Source organism: Aptenodytes patagonicus, chromosome 5 (genome assembly GCF_965638725.1).
Source record: "Aptenodytes patagonicus chromosome 5, bAptPat1.pri.cur, whole genome shotgun sequence".
Lineage (NCBI taxonomy): Eukaryota > Metazoa > Chordata > Aves > Sphenisciformes > Spheniscidae > Aptenodytes > Aptenodytes patagonicus.
In genome coordinates, this window is record NC_134953.1 from 82,344,288 (window position 1) to 82,360,410 (window position 16,123).

The 16,123-nt window shown below is 38.1% G+C and overlaps 1 protein-coding gene across 6 annotated transcripts in view; it reads right to left on the reverse strand.

The window, feature by feature from the left end:
• The window catches only part of PTPRC (protein tyrosine phosphatase receptor type C), a 65,534-nt gene extending 50,594 nt beyond the window's left edge, over nt 1-14,940 (reverse strand). For 5 of the 6 annotated variants that reach the window (XM_076337981.1, XM_076337980.1, XM_076337978.1 and 2 more), the window contains exons 1-2: nt 14,878-14,939; nt 14,675-14,792 (exon numbers count right to left, since the gene is read on the reverse strand). In XM_076337981.1, coding sequence (XP_076194096.1) covers nt 14,675-14,741 — 67 coding nt within the window. In that variant the 5' untranslated portion in view covers nt 14,742-14,792; nt 14,878-14,939. Of the gene's footprint in view, nt 1-14,674; nt 14,793-14,877 lie in introns of all 6 variants that reach the window. The other variant, XM_076337976.1, reaches the window with a different exon arrangement.
• Nucleotides 14,941-16,123: the final 1,183 nt, after the last annotated feature.

Below are 16,123 nucleotides of genomic sequence, written 5' to 3' on the forward strand. Positions count from 1 at the left end.
TAAATGAATGGTTTACTTCGCACAATCAGTGTTACACTCGCCTCTTGTTTTGTATTGTTCAATATGACTTTTTGCTCGTTTGCTACAAAATATGTGACTTCCTTTATGAAATAACAGTCACAAACAAACAAAAGTTTGAATTAAATAATGCTCCTTCTTGTGTCTTCATTTCCCCTCTTTTTTTGCTTTTTACTCAGCAAAAGTTCCAGAGTATTTCTTTTTGTCTGACAACTTTCCAGGTGACCTTTAGAAGTCAACTCTCTGGATCTGTTTCCATTTAACCTGGGAATAATGACTTTTCTTTGCTAAAGTGTTTTGAGCTCTGTCTAACAGCAAGATATTTATGAAGGTGCACTGAAGTCCATTTATGAAGCAGAAATATTTTATATCAGCTCTACAAGGTGACAATTTGCTATGATGAACAGGTGTCCCAAGGCTCTTTTCTTTTGCATTTTCTTTAATAACTAATGTTTAGCAGCATTTACTAAAATAAATACGTGGTCTGATTTCTGCAAATACATACTTTTCCCTTTAATGACACAAACATTTTGCAAGGTAATATTGTCATGAAAAATGTTCCTTTTTTTTTTTTAAGGAAATTACATTTCTTTGTCTCACCTAGAAGATAAAAATGACAGTCACTGACATTATGTTTCACTCAAAACCACTTATATGTGTATGAAATAATCAAGGTTCAGGTACATTCCTGAATGCAGAAATCTATTCTGAACCCTTCAGCATTTAGGAAGAGTTATTGTGTTTCTACTTACATACATAAAACCACATGCTATAAAGAACTGTCATCCTATTAATGGTTTGGGAATCCTGAATGGTGGCTATATGGTGGCTAAGGGATCAAGCCTTGTGTGTCTAGCCTGACAGTCATGTATTTTACTTTCACTATAAAGAATCCCACTGAAGTTGGCTCAAATTTAAACTAGTGAATAACTCTTTGCTTTCTTGAAGGCACAGATTTAAATAAGTAAAATTAGTAAAATCTTAGTAACATTTATTTTAAAGACAAGCTATTTTTTCTCAGGCAAAACTCTCACAAACGTAGTTTGAAAGCTTCTCCAGGTAAGAATTTTCTGAAGGGACACTATAATCATTGCAGTAGTGCAGCTCTAACCATTATTAAGATACGAACGAGATGCCTTCCTGACTGGAAAAAGAATGTATTTTTCTTAGTTAGACATTGCTTCTTCCCCGCTACATTCATTCTGCACAGTATGCTTACTCTCTAGAGAAGAGAGTCATTCTCAGCGACTTCTCCGCGCAAGAATTCCTCCCCCTCCCCTTTAAGAATTGCCTTTAATCTTTGTTATAAGTGGAAGAATAATAGTATTCTGCCTACACTTCCTGGAAACTCAGCCTAGGCCTGTGTGTCTGCTTTTATCAAAATATCCATCAAAGGTCAGGTAATTTTCCATAGTCATATAGAGACAAAGATGCTACCTATCTTGATGAATCAGTTCAAGAGTGTTAGTGCTTCTCCCTCAAAATGAATCAGATATAATCACTAAGAAAATGAAGGACATTATTTCCATGACTATAAGTGTGCTCAGAATTACAATCTTATCAGATTCCACAGTTTCTTCCACTGTGGGCCCCCAATCCAGCTCTTCCCTGGCTTTGGAGTTGGTGACAGGACACAAGGGACCAAGCAGCAAATCAGTTGGTAGTGGCTAACTTGTCAGCAGAGCTAAGCTTTGCACTAGTTCTGGTGGCTATCAGAAAGACTGAAATCAGTTTGTGCTGCAGGGATCCTAACGTGACCCAAAGAGACCAAAATATTTTCTTTTATTACTTAATTCTTACCTTGGCATTACAGCAGTAACACAAAATTTGCTTGACATCTTAACTTGGAAAGACTCGAAATAGTCAACAAATCAGTTTTCTTTTTCCTCCCCAAACATCTCTTACATCTGAGCAAAGATATCAAATATCTCTATACAATATTTTGCACTTAAATTTCCTACCAACATCCACTTCGCAAGTGTTGGTGCTGATTAAGGATATAAAAATAAAGGCTACAGCTCAAAACAGATACAATGCGATGTTTTTTCAGTAGGATCTTCTTTCTACTTCCATCTCATTTCTATGCTCCATTAAATGGGAATCATACTGCCCTTCGTCCAAACTGAAACTTAACATATTCTGAAAACAGTAATTCCACATTTCCTGACGTCACACAGATCTAGTGGAGATTGTTATAAACATTATCAATATTCATGTGATCTACTTTAAATGTGGCATCTACTTTAAAATGTTTCAATCCTTTTTGCAAGAAGCAGGAATGCCTCATAAAACAACATCTAAAGCCCTATATCAAATAAATAACATCAACAAATGCAATGTCCATTTTGATACCAATAATTGAAAACAATACAAAAATAATGATAACACTAACATGATACAAGTCACTTTCATGGACATAAATACAGTAGAAATAATTGTAATCCTCAGAAATAAGTAGGAAAGACCAACGTGTTGCCCTTGGTCAAGAGGTGCAGGAATGTGGCAGGTTTGGCACTACACTACTGCAAAGAACTGAATGTTTAACTAGACCTCACTAGGTGTTTTAACAAAAAAAAAAAAAAAAAAAGAAAAGAAAAAAACCACATCAACACACAACAAACCAGAATTTCAGTATTAGTTCTTCAATTCTGTTCCAAATATTGGAAGAGTAGCTACGAAAAAGCTTGATTTGCTTCATTTACAACATTGCCAGAAGAACTTCAGCACAGGATTACACCCTGGAAAGTGGCAGATACATGTGACTTTCACAATGTACAATTACTATTTTATAATAAAACTGTACATACATAAGCTGTTCCAAAAGACATTGTCTGGGGAGCAAAGGTAATTATTCAAGAGTTGGCAAATGTCCATTTGTATGACCAGTGCAAAGCCCTAGTTCTTTTCCTTTCTTAACACTTATGAACATTCACCGAGATCTTTCATTCTGTGATTGCAGACTGCTCTTTTGGTCCAGCACAGAAACACTCCAGAGCATGCAGTGAAGATACCTTTGGCCTTCAGAGCTAATTCTGTGCATGAGCCATGGAGTTACTGAGGCAGGGGACCACAAAAAAGAAGGGAGATCTCACAGCTAAGTAGTAAAATGTGGTTTAGGTAACAGAATTATATTCCAGCTCTTGTCACAATTATTGTATGATGCTACAAAATCTACTTATACTAATTTGCCATACAGCAGTCATTAATAATTGGTCTGCATTTAACAGGTTCTTATCTTAATTATACCTATCTGATTCACAGAAGTGGTGACCTTCCAAAACTGCAAATTAACCGAAGTAAGGGTTGCTTGTCTCAGATTAAGCTTTCTGAATCAATAGATTGATTTTCTCTTTGGATCATTTTGTCATCACAAATATGAAAATCCATACGTGTGTAGCACTTAGCTACAGAAGATGAGCACCATCATCAAAAATCTTAAGAAGAAACCAATATTTCTAGCTGCAGAAAGTTTCAAATAGTAATTCTGTAAATACGGCCTGAACTATACATTGAGCAACACAGATATAATAATACACTGAACATATTTTCATTCCCTACACAGAGAAGAGAATTTTGTAGTGGAAAAATAGTATGTGACAGTAAAAACTGCCATAAGGTATAGAGACAAGGCTACTTCCTGAAAACTGGGTACTTAGCTTCGCAACCTCCATGTTACTCTGTACATGTGATTTCTTAGTTTTTAAAAACTTCCTCCACCCTCCAAAAAAATCAGAAACTATGAAAGGGCATAATTCTGCTCTCCCCAGGCTTTATTAGCTGGACTGGGATGTGTATATTTCCTTGCTCAGATCTGCCCCTTGGGGTTAAGGGAGTACTGATAGCATTAGGACATTTTTATCTTCCATGTAGGACAGTGCTAGAAGACTTTCATCAATGAGTTTTGCAGATATTTGCTGACAGCGCAGGAGTGGTGAAACTCAGGGACTTTGGCTGCTATCTCGGGCCTTGCAGTATGACCTGGAGGCTTTCTATCAGGTTTTTGTGTGTTTCTGTCTCCCCCTCCTTTCAGCTGCTCTGTTCCCTACTGCCATCTCAGTCCCAGCATCCAATCTCTTCTCTTAAACCAGTTTCATCATCCTTCCTCTGATGCTTTGGGGTAGCAATAGCTGTACCATCACATCCTGACTCCCTGTCCCACAACATTGATCTCCCCTCATCTGGCTTCATATCTGATCAGAACTTCTTCCTGAAAGTTAATTCTTGTAACTACAGAAAATTTCACTAAAAAGAAGCCAACTGCATCCACTAACACTGTAAAGATCTGAGATCAGCCATAAATCGGAAGATTTATCACTCTATCAATCATTGCAGTGCTTTTCAAAGACTACCGTAAAGTTTTTAAGTGATTTTTTAAAAAAGGATGTAGGGTTATGTACCTGTTTCCTGCAACCTATGGTTGCTCATTGCCACAAGGACAAGCTGACACAACAGATAGAGCTCAGATTTTACAGAGAGACAATATTATTAAACAGTTATTACACAATACATCAGCTTCATTCGAGACTCTACTCACAGCTGTATCTTGTGATCAGCTGCTGTAATAGCAAACACAGCCATTCCGAACCCTTAGCATTTCACAACAAAATCTTTTCACTCAAACTTGCAGCCATCAGCATCAGACCCTGAACTCCAACTCAGCAAATGAATCACAACCAATTCTACAAAAAAACCCCTCACAACCCTCTGTAGAGTTCAATAAATATTTCAAAAAATATTCTATACTGTAATACAGATCCAGGTCACACTTGAACTAATTGCAGGCAATTCCCAGACCTTGTGTCTATAGAGTTCACCATCTGATATTCAGGAAACATGATGTCATCCTCTGCAACTCTGAAGATAAGTTCTGTATTTCTTTCTCCTTGCTTTTTTCAAGAGAAAAGAGTTATCGTGTGATTTTTTTTTTTCAGTCTAAATAAATCTGTTAGGTCAATTACAGGTCAAAATTAATTTATTATTGTTATTACTATTTACGAGCACTCAGATATGAGAATGGTGAACGCAACATAAAAACTTCCTGAACTGAACAGAATGTGGTCCCTCTCTTTCATATACGGATGCTGTTCATGTTAGTTCATCTCCTGCAGATAGAGTATCTGCTACAAGAATTGAGAATTAGAGGGGTGAAATTATATGCTCTCCCATACAAAAGAGTGAATGTGTGTGTGTGTTTGTAACACATCATCTACACATTCTGTTGTTTGTTTACCATATTTCACTCACTGGTGAGAGAATGCAATATGTTAATGAAAGGATTAAACAGCTGGAGAAAATAACCATTGCAAATAAATATAGTGCCTTTGTATGTGACCTGAGTTTTTATTGATTCTATATAGCAAGAGAGGAGCTTTGGAGCACCGTAAGTTTTTACCTGCAGCAGTTTTATCATTAAGACTTATCTTCCAGGAATATGTGCATCAGTTGTCAGGTAAAGAAGTTGTAAGAGCACAATGTGAGACCTGCAATACAAGGACCTATGTAGGAGAATTTATTTTGGATCCAGGGAATAATTTGTTCAGTTGTATGCGGCTTTGAATAAGATGTTGTACGTCCATTTCTCAGAAAAGGAAATAAATAGCACAGGGGATTATACAAGCTCTTTGGCTGGGCACATATGCTACTATTACTTTTTCCCTTTAGTGTCTTGCCTCTATACCATTTCTTTTTAAGAAGTATCCATGCTGTCCAGAATCAGATCATAAACCCTTTGAGGACAAGATCATATTTCATCCTACATTTGTACAGCACCTGGCCCAACAAGAATGCTTGATCGTGACTGTGGCCATTAGCCCTACTGTACACACAGGTCAGACAGTCACACACACACACGGGAGCAGCTCCTTCCTGACTTTCCAAGTGTTCAGCATTCACAACTTCAGAAAAAGTTTCAGAAAAGATTAACTTGCAGCTGCACACTCCAATTTTTCATATCATCTCAATAACCAACACATGGAGTTCTTCTGAAAATCTGATAATTTTCTTCTATGAAAAAACAGTTCTCAAGTGTTTTGGAGCTTACAGTCAAAACTGGGGGTGTCTCCTCCAAACAGCTTTCTCAGGGCAGCTAACAAGAAAGCAGAACTTTGAGTTTGAAGACCCCCAGTAGGTTAAAAAAAAAGTGGACTTTATTTTCCTGTTCTAATATAAAGCCAAAGAAATTCAATAAAATACAGTAGAAAAAACACAAAGATAAAATAAATCCTTTAAGACACTTGAAAGCCTTTTCAGACTTTCCACTGACATCACCACTGAGGTAAGGCTTAGGTGAGCAGCAATTCTGTTGTGAAGAGAAACAGAGAGCATCAACTGCAGAGAGAGCAGCCGAAAATGGCATATCTGACATGCTCAGTGTTATTTAAATGTCTTCATTGCTCAGTGAAGAGTATTTTTTAGCTGTGGTTTGCAAGCAATCCTTCCTTTGCCATTTAAGGCACACTCCTGCAATGACGACACACTTGTTGACATGTCTAGAGCAGAATCACTTCCACATTGTAAATGGCTCTCTTCCCAACATTAACACAAAAACTTAAACCAGCTACTGCACCAAACACTTGTCTGTTTATTCAGGGTGATGCAAAACTGCATCTTAGCAGGCCCTTAAGCCTAGCATTAATCACAGCAGGAAAACAAATGCAGCTGTCACTTTTTTATTAGCTTTTGGAATAATCTGATCCTCAGATCTTGGAATTTTTGTGGGAACTGTTCTCCTGAACTATTCTATGATTTCTAATGAACTTAATACATCCTGTGTTGATTCAAAAGGCATCCGTAGGTGAGGTTTCCATAAACAGCATGTTTCTATAAATACTATCTTACTACATATTAAAACTTATCTATTTTATCACTTCTAAATCCTCACGGCCAAACTGGCCAATCTTCAGAAAAGTATAAAGTGTCTAAATTCAGGAGGCCAAGCATTACTGGATTTTATGAAAGTTTCACCTCCGAACATTACAAAACCTCTAAGTATTACAAAACCTTGATCCATTAATATCAAGGATAAATAACTCTTTACAGATCTCACATTCATTTCCTTGAACTGCCTCCCTCATATTCAGCACCATTCCACTGTAAACCTTCTGAACTCTATGTAAGTTGACACTGGGTTAAGCTGTTATTATTCCTAATGTTTTCTAAGAGTGAGAGTGAGTGTATTGGGCAGCTCTCAGAAATGTTTATTTCTAAGCCATTTGAATAGCAGACTAGGACAGCAAAATCAGAAATGCTACTAAGTTGTACTAACACATATTTCTTACTGCTGTTTCACATCTTTCCCTCAAACCTCAACCACATTTCATACTTCAGACTAACACACTAGACTGCAGGTGTGTGGAGAATGTAGAAAAGTCTTTCAGTTCTGTTGAAGCAGCACAGTTGAGCACAGAAGCATTAATGAAACTGCAAACAAGGCCAAGTATTTTTGTGTACTTATTGGGCAGTCTCAAGTATCATAAATGTTATACTTCCACTCACACACAGAGATACATGGCACAGGCATGCATATTCACACACATTATTTGGGGATAAGGGAACTTGAATATTGCTTACAAGAGACCTAGGGCAACAATCTCTCACTGCCATCAGGGACCAAGTAAAAAAAATTACACATACTTTTAAAAATGTATGTTTCATTATCATTTAAATTCTTCAAAGAAAGAGTGATATGAATAAAGAAATCCTCCAAATAATCTATCCAAAACTCATTAAAACCAAAAGATTTCACTGAGGTGTATATGCATGTGATTCTGCATTCATTTAGACATCTGAGGTCTATCTCAAGAAGATTAACTAAACTGCTGCAGCAGCAACATTGGTCATCTTTCCCTCGATTACACGAGCATATGATTTTAAATCATATGCTGACAGAGTCAGCTTGGCCTGCATTTCTCTAGAACGGTTGGTTTACGTTTATAAATGCTACCACTGAGACTCCTAAAACACCTAATTTACTGGACAGGCTCACTATTGTATTTACCCCTAAGTGTGGAAGACGCTTTGTAATGTGAAGCCTTTTGCAGCTATGGTCCATTTAGCACACCTTCTCATCTCATCCGCAGACACAGGAAGTAAAAAGCTGGCAGTCCTGTTCTTGTGTCTCACAAGGACTCATTGACCAACTTCAGTTATTTCACCCAACATTGGTTAAAACGGAGACTACAGTTGACATGATCATGTTTTAGAGAATTTCAGATTTGCTGAAGTTAAGCACAGTATGGGTTGTTCTTACTCAGCACAAAAGTATAGGCTCCCCATTGACAACACCTGTGCTTTAGAACTGAGAACAAGGTAGAAATTTATGTACAAATCATTTGTTTCATACTTTTCGTTTTCTTTGCTCAGATACACTATTCAAAATACTCTAATGCACAACCAGTTTCTTCAGATTAATTTGTGGTAGTTTACGAGTTGCAAGAGACAAGCATCCCTCAGAATATTTAAGGGATTCTGACTCTACATTTTGCAACAAGGTAAGCGTTACTACCTTCAACTTAACAGATGATGAAACTGAGATCTGGAGAAATGAAAACAACTTAACACTTCACACCATGAGTTTCTGAGACAGCCTAGACTGATTTCTGTCTCTTAGATCTTATTCTAGAAGCTTGACTATGCTCTGCCATTATCATACCCTTTTCTCCACCTACATGTGTCTTAACTCTCAAGCATCCAGAAACAGTTCAGGGACTAACACTATCTTAAATATTCCATTCACAGCTTCTGCAATGTATATGATTACCTGGAAAGGCTTTACTAGCCATATATTTTTGTACCACCTCAGCTGAGGCTCTGTATTGTACTACATTTCCCTGAGCGTAAAATCTTTCAGCTCATATAGGACGTATATGTATCACTTAACAAACTGCAATTTCCTTATATGCTGTACAGAAAGCTTCATTGTATGGCTTCATTTTTCTGTTAGACAGCTAGTTTGATTATTTCTCTTTTTGTCAGGAAAAGAATGGATTTCAAAAGGCAATTAAAAATATTGCTCCACGGAGTCCATATTTTTGCAACAACAAAAAAAGTCATTCATGCACAACAAAAGATACCTCTAGAGCTCTGTGCAGGGTGGTGGGATTATGAATGAAGAACAGACAGATTCTAAGAGAAGTCTTTGAAACTAGAGAATAGAAACCTAAGCAAGCAGGCTAGCTGAGGAGGCACTGACACACAGGGAATAACTGGAAGAACAGTACTGCAAAGTAGTGGTATAAAAGAAAAGAAGTGGATCCTGTTAGCTATACAACACTATGGATAATATAAGCTGGCACTGAAGTGCTCACAGCTAGTTTCTACAATCCTGGCACTGAAGGCCCCAAACGGCTTTACTTGAAAGGGAAAGAAGCCTGGAAATAGATAAAATGCTGTAACAGTTACTGAAACACCAGTGGACAAGATCTGTTTGCAAGTGCATGGATAGCCTGGAAATACATCAGGAGACACAGTACAACAGTCTGAGAGACAGTAAAGTTGCAGGGAAAAAAACAGCTTTCGCAACTGTATCTGTTATTTTAATCTTGATATTTACAGGAGGAAGTCAGAGTTTTGCCACTTCAAAACTTTTTCCCATTTTTTGCACAGAAGTGCTTCAGGGCCTAAATTGAGCTTTGAAGAGAGTAAACTATTCCCCCAAAAATGTTTTGGATGCTCTGTGCTTCATAAGTTTGCCTGAAAGAAATAACTGCTTGATTTCTAGTTATATACAATTAAAGATGAATAAATGTGAACAACGGACATCTCTGCATGACGCAGAAAGCAGCAGAGCTCAGGGACAATTGCTGTCTCCCAGGCAGGGCTGGCAGTCATGGCCCCAGCAGCCAGCCCAAAGGGCATGTCTGTCCCAAGCAGGGCACAGACATCCAGTCCAGCCTTATCTAAGCTGTTACATTCCTGTAAAGCACATGTTCTTGCTAGGGTTTGAAAGGAGTTCACTCACAGCCACAAAGAGCTGAACTCATGCTAGCGAGCCTTGCCCAGCACATGACACTTTCCTGCAGTGCCACTCGTTCCTCTGCTGTCGTGGGTGCCACCTCTGCAGCCATCCCCGCGCTGCGCTCCCCCCTATGGTCCTCACCCCCAGGGCTGGCAGCACAGGAGGAACAGCCACTCAAACAAAGGGGAATGACAATGGCAAGACTCAGGGCAAGTCTGCGCTGCAAAACAATGGGTAATGCAGAGACACTCCAGCTAACTCTAAACGAGGTAGCTGAGTGAGTACAAAGAGAAGTCGAGCCATGACAGCAGAGAGTTCATTATGGGTTAATTTGCTCTGCCTTCCTGGTGGGCCAGATGTATGCTTATGAATATTAACTCTTAAAACTAGATCAAGAATGTAAACAGAGGACAGAACATTTTCATGGCCTGCTGTTCTCCTTTCCTTGCTCCCAGCATGGTACAGTATATACCACAATGCAGCTGCACAGGAAAAGAAAACAGGATAATTTTCATGCACTATATACAATGCATTCACAATTTCAGTGTGGAGACTGCCTACTTGTTTAATGCATACACATGCTCCCAGGGAGGCAGGCAGTTCTGCAGATAGGTCACGGGAGTCAGAAAAACAGAGCTTGATTCCTGATACTAGGAACATTTTGAAAAGTCACTTCATCCTGTTTCCTCCCCCCAGTTGTTCTGCCTTATCTCATTATATATGCAGTGTTTCTAACCCACTCACTGTTGATTTGTTCTTCTGAACCTAAATATATAAATGTAAGTTCACCAAATTGAAACTAAAACTAAAGGAAGGGGTTCCAACATACCATGCCACCGAGAGCTGGACTTTCTTTAGAACTGGTCTCTGCATGGCCTTTTTGCAGCTTTAGGTCTACACTGGTAAAACATTCGCAGTATGTCAATACACTGACGTGAGTGAATACAGAATGACTAGCAAATGCCTTTTCCATACTATGTAAGAAAGACCCACTAGTCCAGAACCAATGTCTCTTGCCCTATCTGCGGTTATAATCAATATACCACATCAACAACCCAGCCATCTGCTCATTATGTTTGTGCAAGTGTACGTGAATGGGTAAAGAAAATTATATGTTTGGTCCAAATCAGTAGCTAATTCTAGTCCCGAAACCATGTAGCTATGCTGGTGTGCTGCTGTGTTCCAATTAACATATGTCCTGCTGGTGGTTGAGGTACACCACCATAATGAAACTGAACGGCTTCCAGTTTAGGACTGGCTTGCGTCTGGCCAGCTCAGGAAGTGAGCAGGACCGCCTGCACCCCTGCACATACACAAACGCTCTGTCTCATTTGATTTTGAATAAAGTATTGGAACTGTGCAAGATGTGAAAAGCAGGCAGTTTGTTTCACATGATTAAGAGGTCCCTGAGTGCAGGACTCTGGGGTATGTATTTCAGAAAGCCTTAAGTGCACCACTAAAAAAAAAAAAAAAAAGAGTATGATACAGTCCTAAACAGAATCTGAAGTGGGGAATCCATAAGAGGAAAACATCAGAGGTGGTGCTCTAAAGCCTTCACTTTCTTCTACCTTAATACCTATTCTCCTGCCAGAGCAATTCCCCTTATCCTTTATCCTACACATAAAGTAAGCCAACGTTACTACTAAGTTCCGCTACTTAAAAATTAGGTCTGCCAGACTCTTTCCAAAGGGATAGACCAATCTGTGAAAAAACTTTTCACAGAATGTCAAAGCCATAGGATGAGCTATACTGATGCTGATGTCTGTGCAAAGAAAACATAACGCTTCCAGGTGGAGACCTCCACAGCTGTTGAGCATGGAGACTGCGTGGCCCCAGATTTTGTGTGCCTGCTGAAGATTGGTACTTTTAACTTGGAAAATAAAAAAAGTCATACCCAAAACTATCAAGCAATTATTTAGTTTCCTGAAATAAAGGAAGTGGCTCAGAAGTGGGTGAAGGCTTTTGAAAGCTGTCAAATTGCTAATACTTTAGTGGAGGGGGGGAGGAACCTGAATTAATGATCTAATGGAAAAAAGAGTGCTTATCCTGCAAGCATTTCTTTTTCTTTTTCCTAAATGGAAGCAAAGGGTTTTTCCTGTTGGGTGGTTTGGGTTTGGGGTTTGTTGGGTTTTTGTTTTTTGGGTTTTTTTTTTTTGGGGGAGGAGGAAGGGTGGGGTGTTGGGGTTGGGTTTTTTTGTTTTTGGTTTTTTTTAATTGGGTTGGTGGGGGCGGCTTGTTTTATGGTTTTTCTTGGGGTTTTTTTGCATAAACAGGCATTGATGCATTGTATCAGGTATGTTAGCATAACTTTTTTGATTGGGAAGTCAGCATAGATATTAGAAGGTGTTATGTTATCAATCTTACACTGAAGATTTTAAGAAGCACGCATCTTGAAACTAAAAATTTTAGTGAAGCTAGCTATTTCATGTAGGTAGAGATGAAAGACTAACAAATAGTGCACAAAACTGATGAATTTAATGGGATGTTTCAGCAGTGCAAATGTTTACAAGGACAGATCAAACTCCAAGTTTGGTGTTTATTGGTACCATATATTGGTATGTATGAGTACGTCCACAAATACCATTACTCGTCTATTTCTTACCAGGATAACCAGCTGGATACAGGCCTTTTATTTGGGGGATTTACATAGTGAAAAGGCCTTTGTGCAGGCTCTAGATATTCCTAACTTTTTTTGTTTGTTTTAATGTAGTTTGATGCTCTTAAAAGTAGCTTGGTGATTACAGGAAATTAGAGAAGTTTTATAGGATGTCTGCACTTGTGGTGGAAGTCAGACAACCTTAAAATTTCTCCTGCTACATCTTCAAAATCACTAGGTACAATAGGCTCTTGGAGAATAATAATAATAGTAATAACAAAACAAGTCCCAAAGCCCACCTAACACTAACAAGTGCCTGAGAATTGTTCTTGCCATAAAACCAAAGCCTACGCCACCTTTTCCAAATGTTGCTCCTCCATTAACAAACTCCTCCATAGAAGACTGCCCAGTCACCCATAGCTATGAGGCAGAGTAATCTACACAGCAAAGATGAAGTATAATGATTCTGTCACCCTGGGAGGAGAATCAATCTCTGTGCCAAACTACATGGTGAAAACAAGGTCTGTGAGGTTGAATACTTGATATTACAGCATGAAACTGCTAATTGCTTTAAGTGTACTAAAGAGGAGTTAAAACTTATCACTTCTTTCAGGCTCTTCTGTTTAGTAGAAGTATGTAGAGAGGAACTGGCTCGAGCTAGACTACTGTGAGTGGACAGAGAAAATAACTATTACTTGAAATAAAATACTGCTACCCCTCTTTCTCTCTTCCAGCCCTCTCCGTTAGCTAACACATCGACTGACTGTGGAGGTGGCTGAGAGAGCAGACAGTAACCTGCCCTTTCTGCAGAAAAGGGAGCAGTGGGAAGTCTCAGAAAAACTTACAAAATGGAAAGTAGGACAGAAGATTAAAAAAAAAAGGGACAGGAAAAGCAAGAGATTTTGTTCTTTTCTTCTACAGTACAGCATTCACTTGTTTTCTTATAATGTCCAACAGCTACCGACCAGATTTATTCAGTGCTGCCTCTCTTCAGAGACTTTGAAGGACAAGAGAACTAATGCTCAGGCTTCAAATGCTCTTCTTAGCTGGTTATCAACTAAAGGCAGATCATTTTCTTGCTTACATCAGTATAAACCTGGTGTTAGTACAGTGACATGATGATAGAAGCATGCATAAATTCTATGTATGTGAAAAGAGGTTTCAGCCCTGCATATAATTTGCTGCCATTTCAGAATATATGTTCCAAGCCACTTTTTAGGTGAACATTACTTTAGAGAAAAGCTTTTGTGTCTGCCATCAGCTATCCCAAATTATATTAACTAGCTAAACTGATGGAAGGTACATATACATAGAATGCTGCATGTTCAAGAAAATACTTTCTTAAACATAGATCCATTTTTGTCTTTATGTAAATTATTACCTCAAAATTAATTGCTTTTCTTGCTACTCGCATTATCTGTCACATCTAGCGTGTTTGGCAAGATCAGCCTCTTGGGCTCTATCTTTCTCTTATAAAATTAAAAAAAGTCAAGTGACAAATTCACTTGCAGTGGGGTAATTAGACAATTAAAAATTTTGGAGGCTCTTTAAGAAGCAGTTTTTATTTTTAAAAAAATTGTATTTTATAAAATTAATATAAAATAAATAATTTCCCAACTGTAGAGATTAACTTACAATGTTTAGATTTTTTAACTAACTCCACTGCAGTAAAAATCAAAATTTGAGGAACTGTAAGCAGATTCTGAGATCAGGGACTGGCTAAAATGGATGGGAAGATTTTTTCTTGAAGGATTTAAACACAGAAAACAAAGTACTGCATCATGAGATGAAACCAAATGTAAAGACTGCACTGAACAGGTTCACATAAGAGATCTAAATGTATTCTTTTTCAAACACAATTATAATTTTTTTTTTTTTAAATGGTTCGTATAACTCTCACCTATGACCATGCAGAAGACATTTTAGCCTTGTACATTATGCGTCAATCTTCCTGGTCTAGGTTCTGACACCATTACATACAATTGTATTCTAGTTTCTGAACAAAGATGTTATTTATCCACTTTGCAAAACTTTTCATTTGTTTTACTTCTACAGAAGACATTAAGGGATCAAAATGAGAGAAAGAAATATCAATTGCTACCTACCTTTGACAAAAGCATCCTGTCTCAGAAATGCAACGCCAAACGCTAAGAGTTTAAGCCACAAAAACATGGTTATTTCTGGAAATCAGGCGTATCCTTATGAAACAGCATGCATCTCTCTCTGGAAAGCAAAATAAGCGTTATCTGTCTGCAAAAGAATTTCTCAGCAAAACTTGAACCAAAAAGGAGAATAACTAGGCACATACATTGCACTGCCTGCTTATCTGTGAAGGAGTTGCTTCCTCTGTTACCTCAGACTAACCACTCGCAAACTCGCTATGCAGTTTAGTGATGTCAGAGACAATTACTTCTTCAAAAAAAATTCTTTCAGTTTCCAGGAAGTCAGGAGGGTTTTTCTTAAGTTGCTGCAGTAATGTTCAGCTTCCTTAATTCAAACAAAATAGATTATTTTCAGCCATTTCTTTCTACTGAGGAGCTAAATAAGACTTAACTTTTCAAAGGACTAGATTGAGCAAACAGTCATTCTTTCTCTTCATATTCACTTTTCTATTGCATACATTCACTGAGTCCCTTCTATGTTATGGACGCTTCTTGAGATTTCTGTTGAGAGAAAGAGAAACCCAAACCATCAGACAACAAAACCCTTACACTGGCAACAAGGCCTTCATAAAAAGATGCATCCTCAAGTAAGTGACTGCTGATTAAATGAAAAGCCTTTAACATGGGATTTATTTCTGAATCTTTCTGCAAGGATGCAATTCTAGGTATGACAGTAATTAACAACAAATGGATAGAGGCAGTCTAATTCTGTTTTCTGTAATGTTCAGTGCCTAATTAGATAGCTCAATGCAATTCTTCACCATGATAGTGCCAGAGGATTGTGGTCCCTTTCCTGGAGCTGATGCAAGGTACACCAAAGACATTTTCCCTCACTGCATGCACTGAGATAGTACGCAACAACTTGATAACAGATGCCCGCTATACAGTAGATTACAAAGGGAACAAATGTTGGGATTGCTTCTCTTATTGGAGGTTTCAAAGGTTTTAAAAGAACCAGCAGAATCCTGTCACGAGGATAAAGAAGGGAAGAAAATATATTTGTGCTTATTATTCACAAGTCCTTCAGAGACTTCTTAAGCATCACACAGGAAAAAGTTGCACAAATTCACATAATAATTCACAGATGGCATGAGTGAATCAAACTCCTCGTAAGATTAAACCCAGCTTCTACACATCCAACTTTGAGTCGTCTTGTAACACAGGCCAAAATCTTAGCTTCCATTAAGCAGTATGTCTCTATACAAACTGGCTGTAATAATATTGTAAATGTTATTTACAATAACAGAACAAAAATGACATAGTGATATCACTCTGACACTCCAGAGACTCCAACTTTGATATACAATAACTTCATCACCCTGGAGTTGTCACAAATTGAATTTGGACTATAGCCATACATTGTCTGCAGCACTGACATCTTAGTCCCTGTTA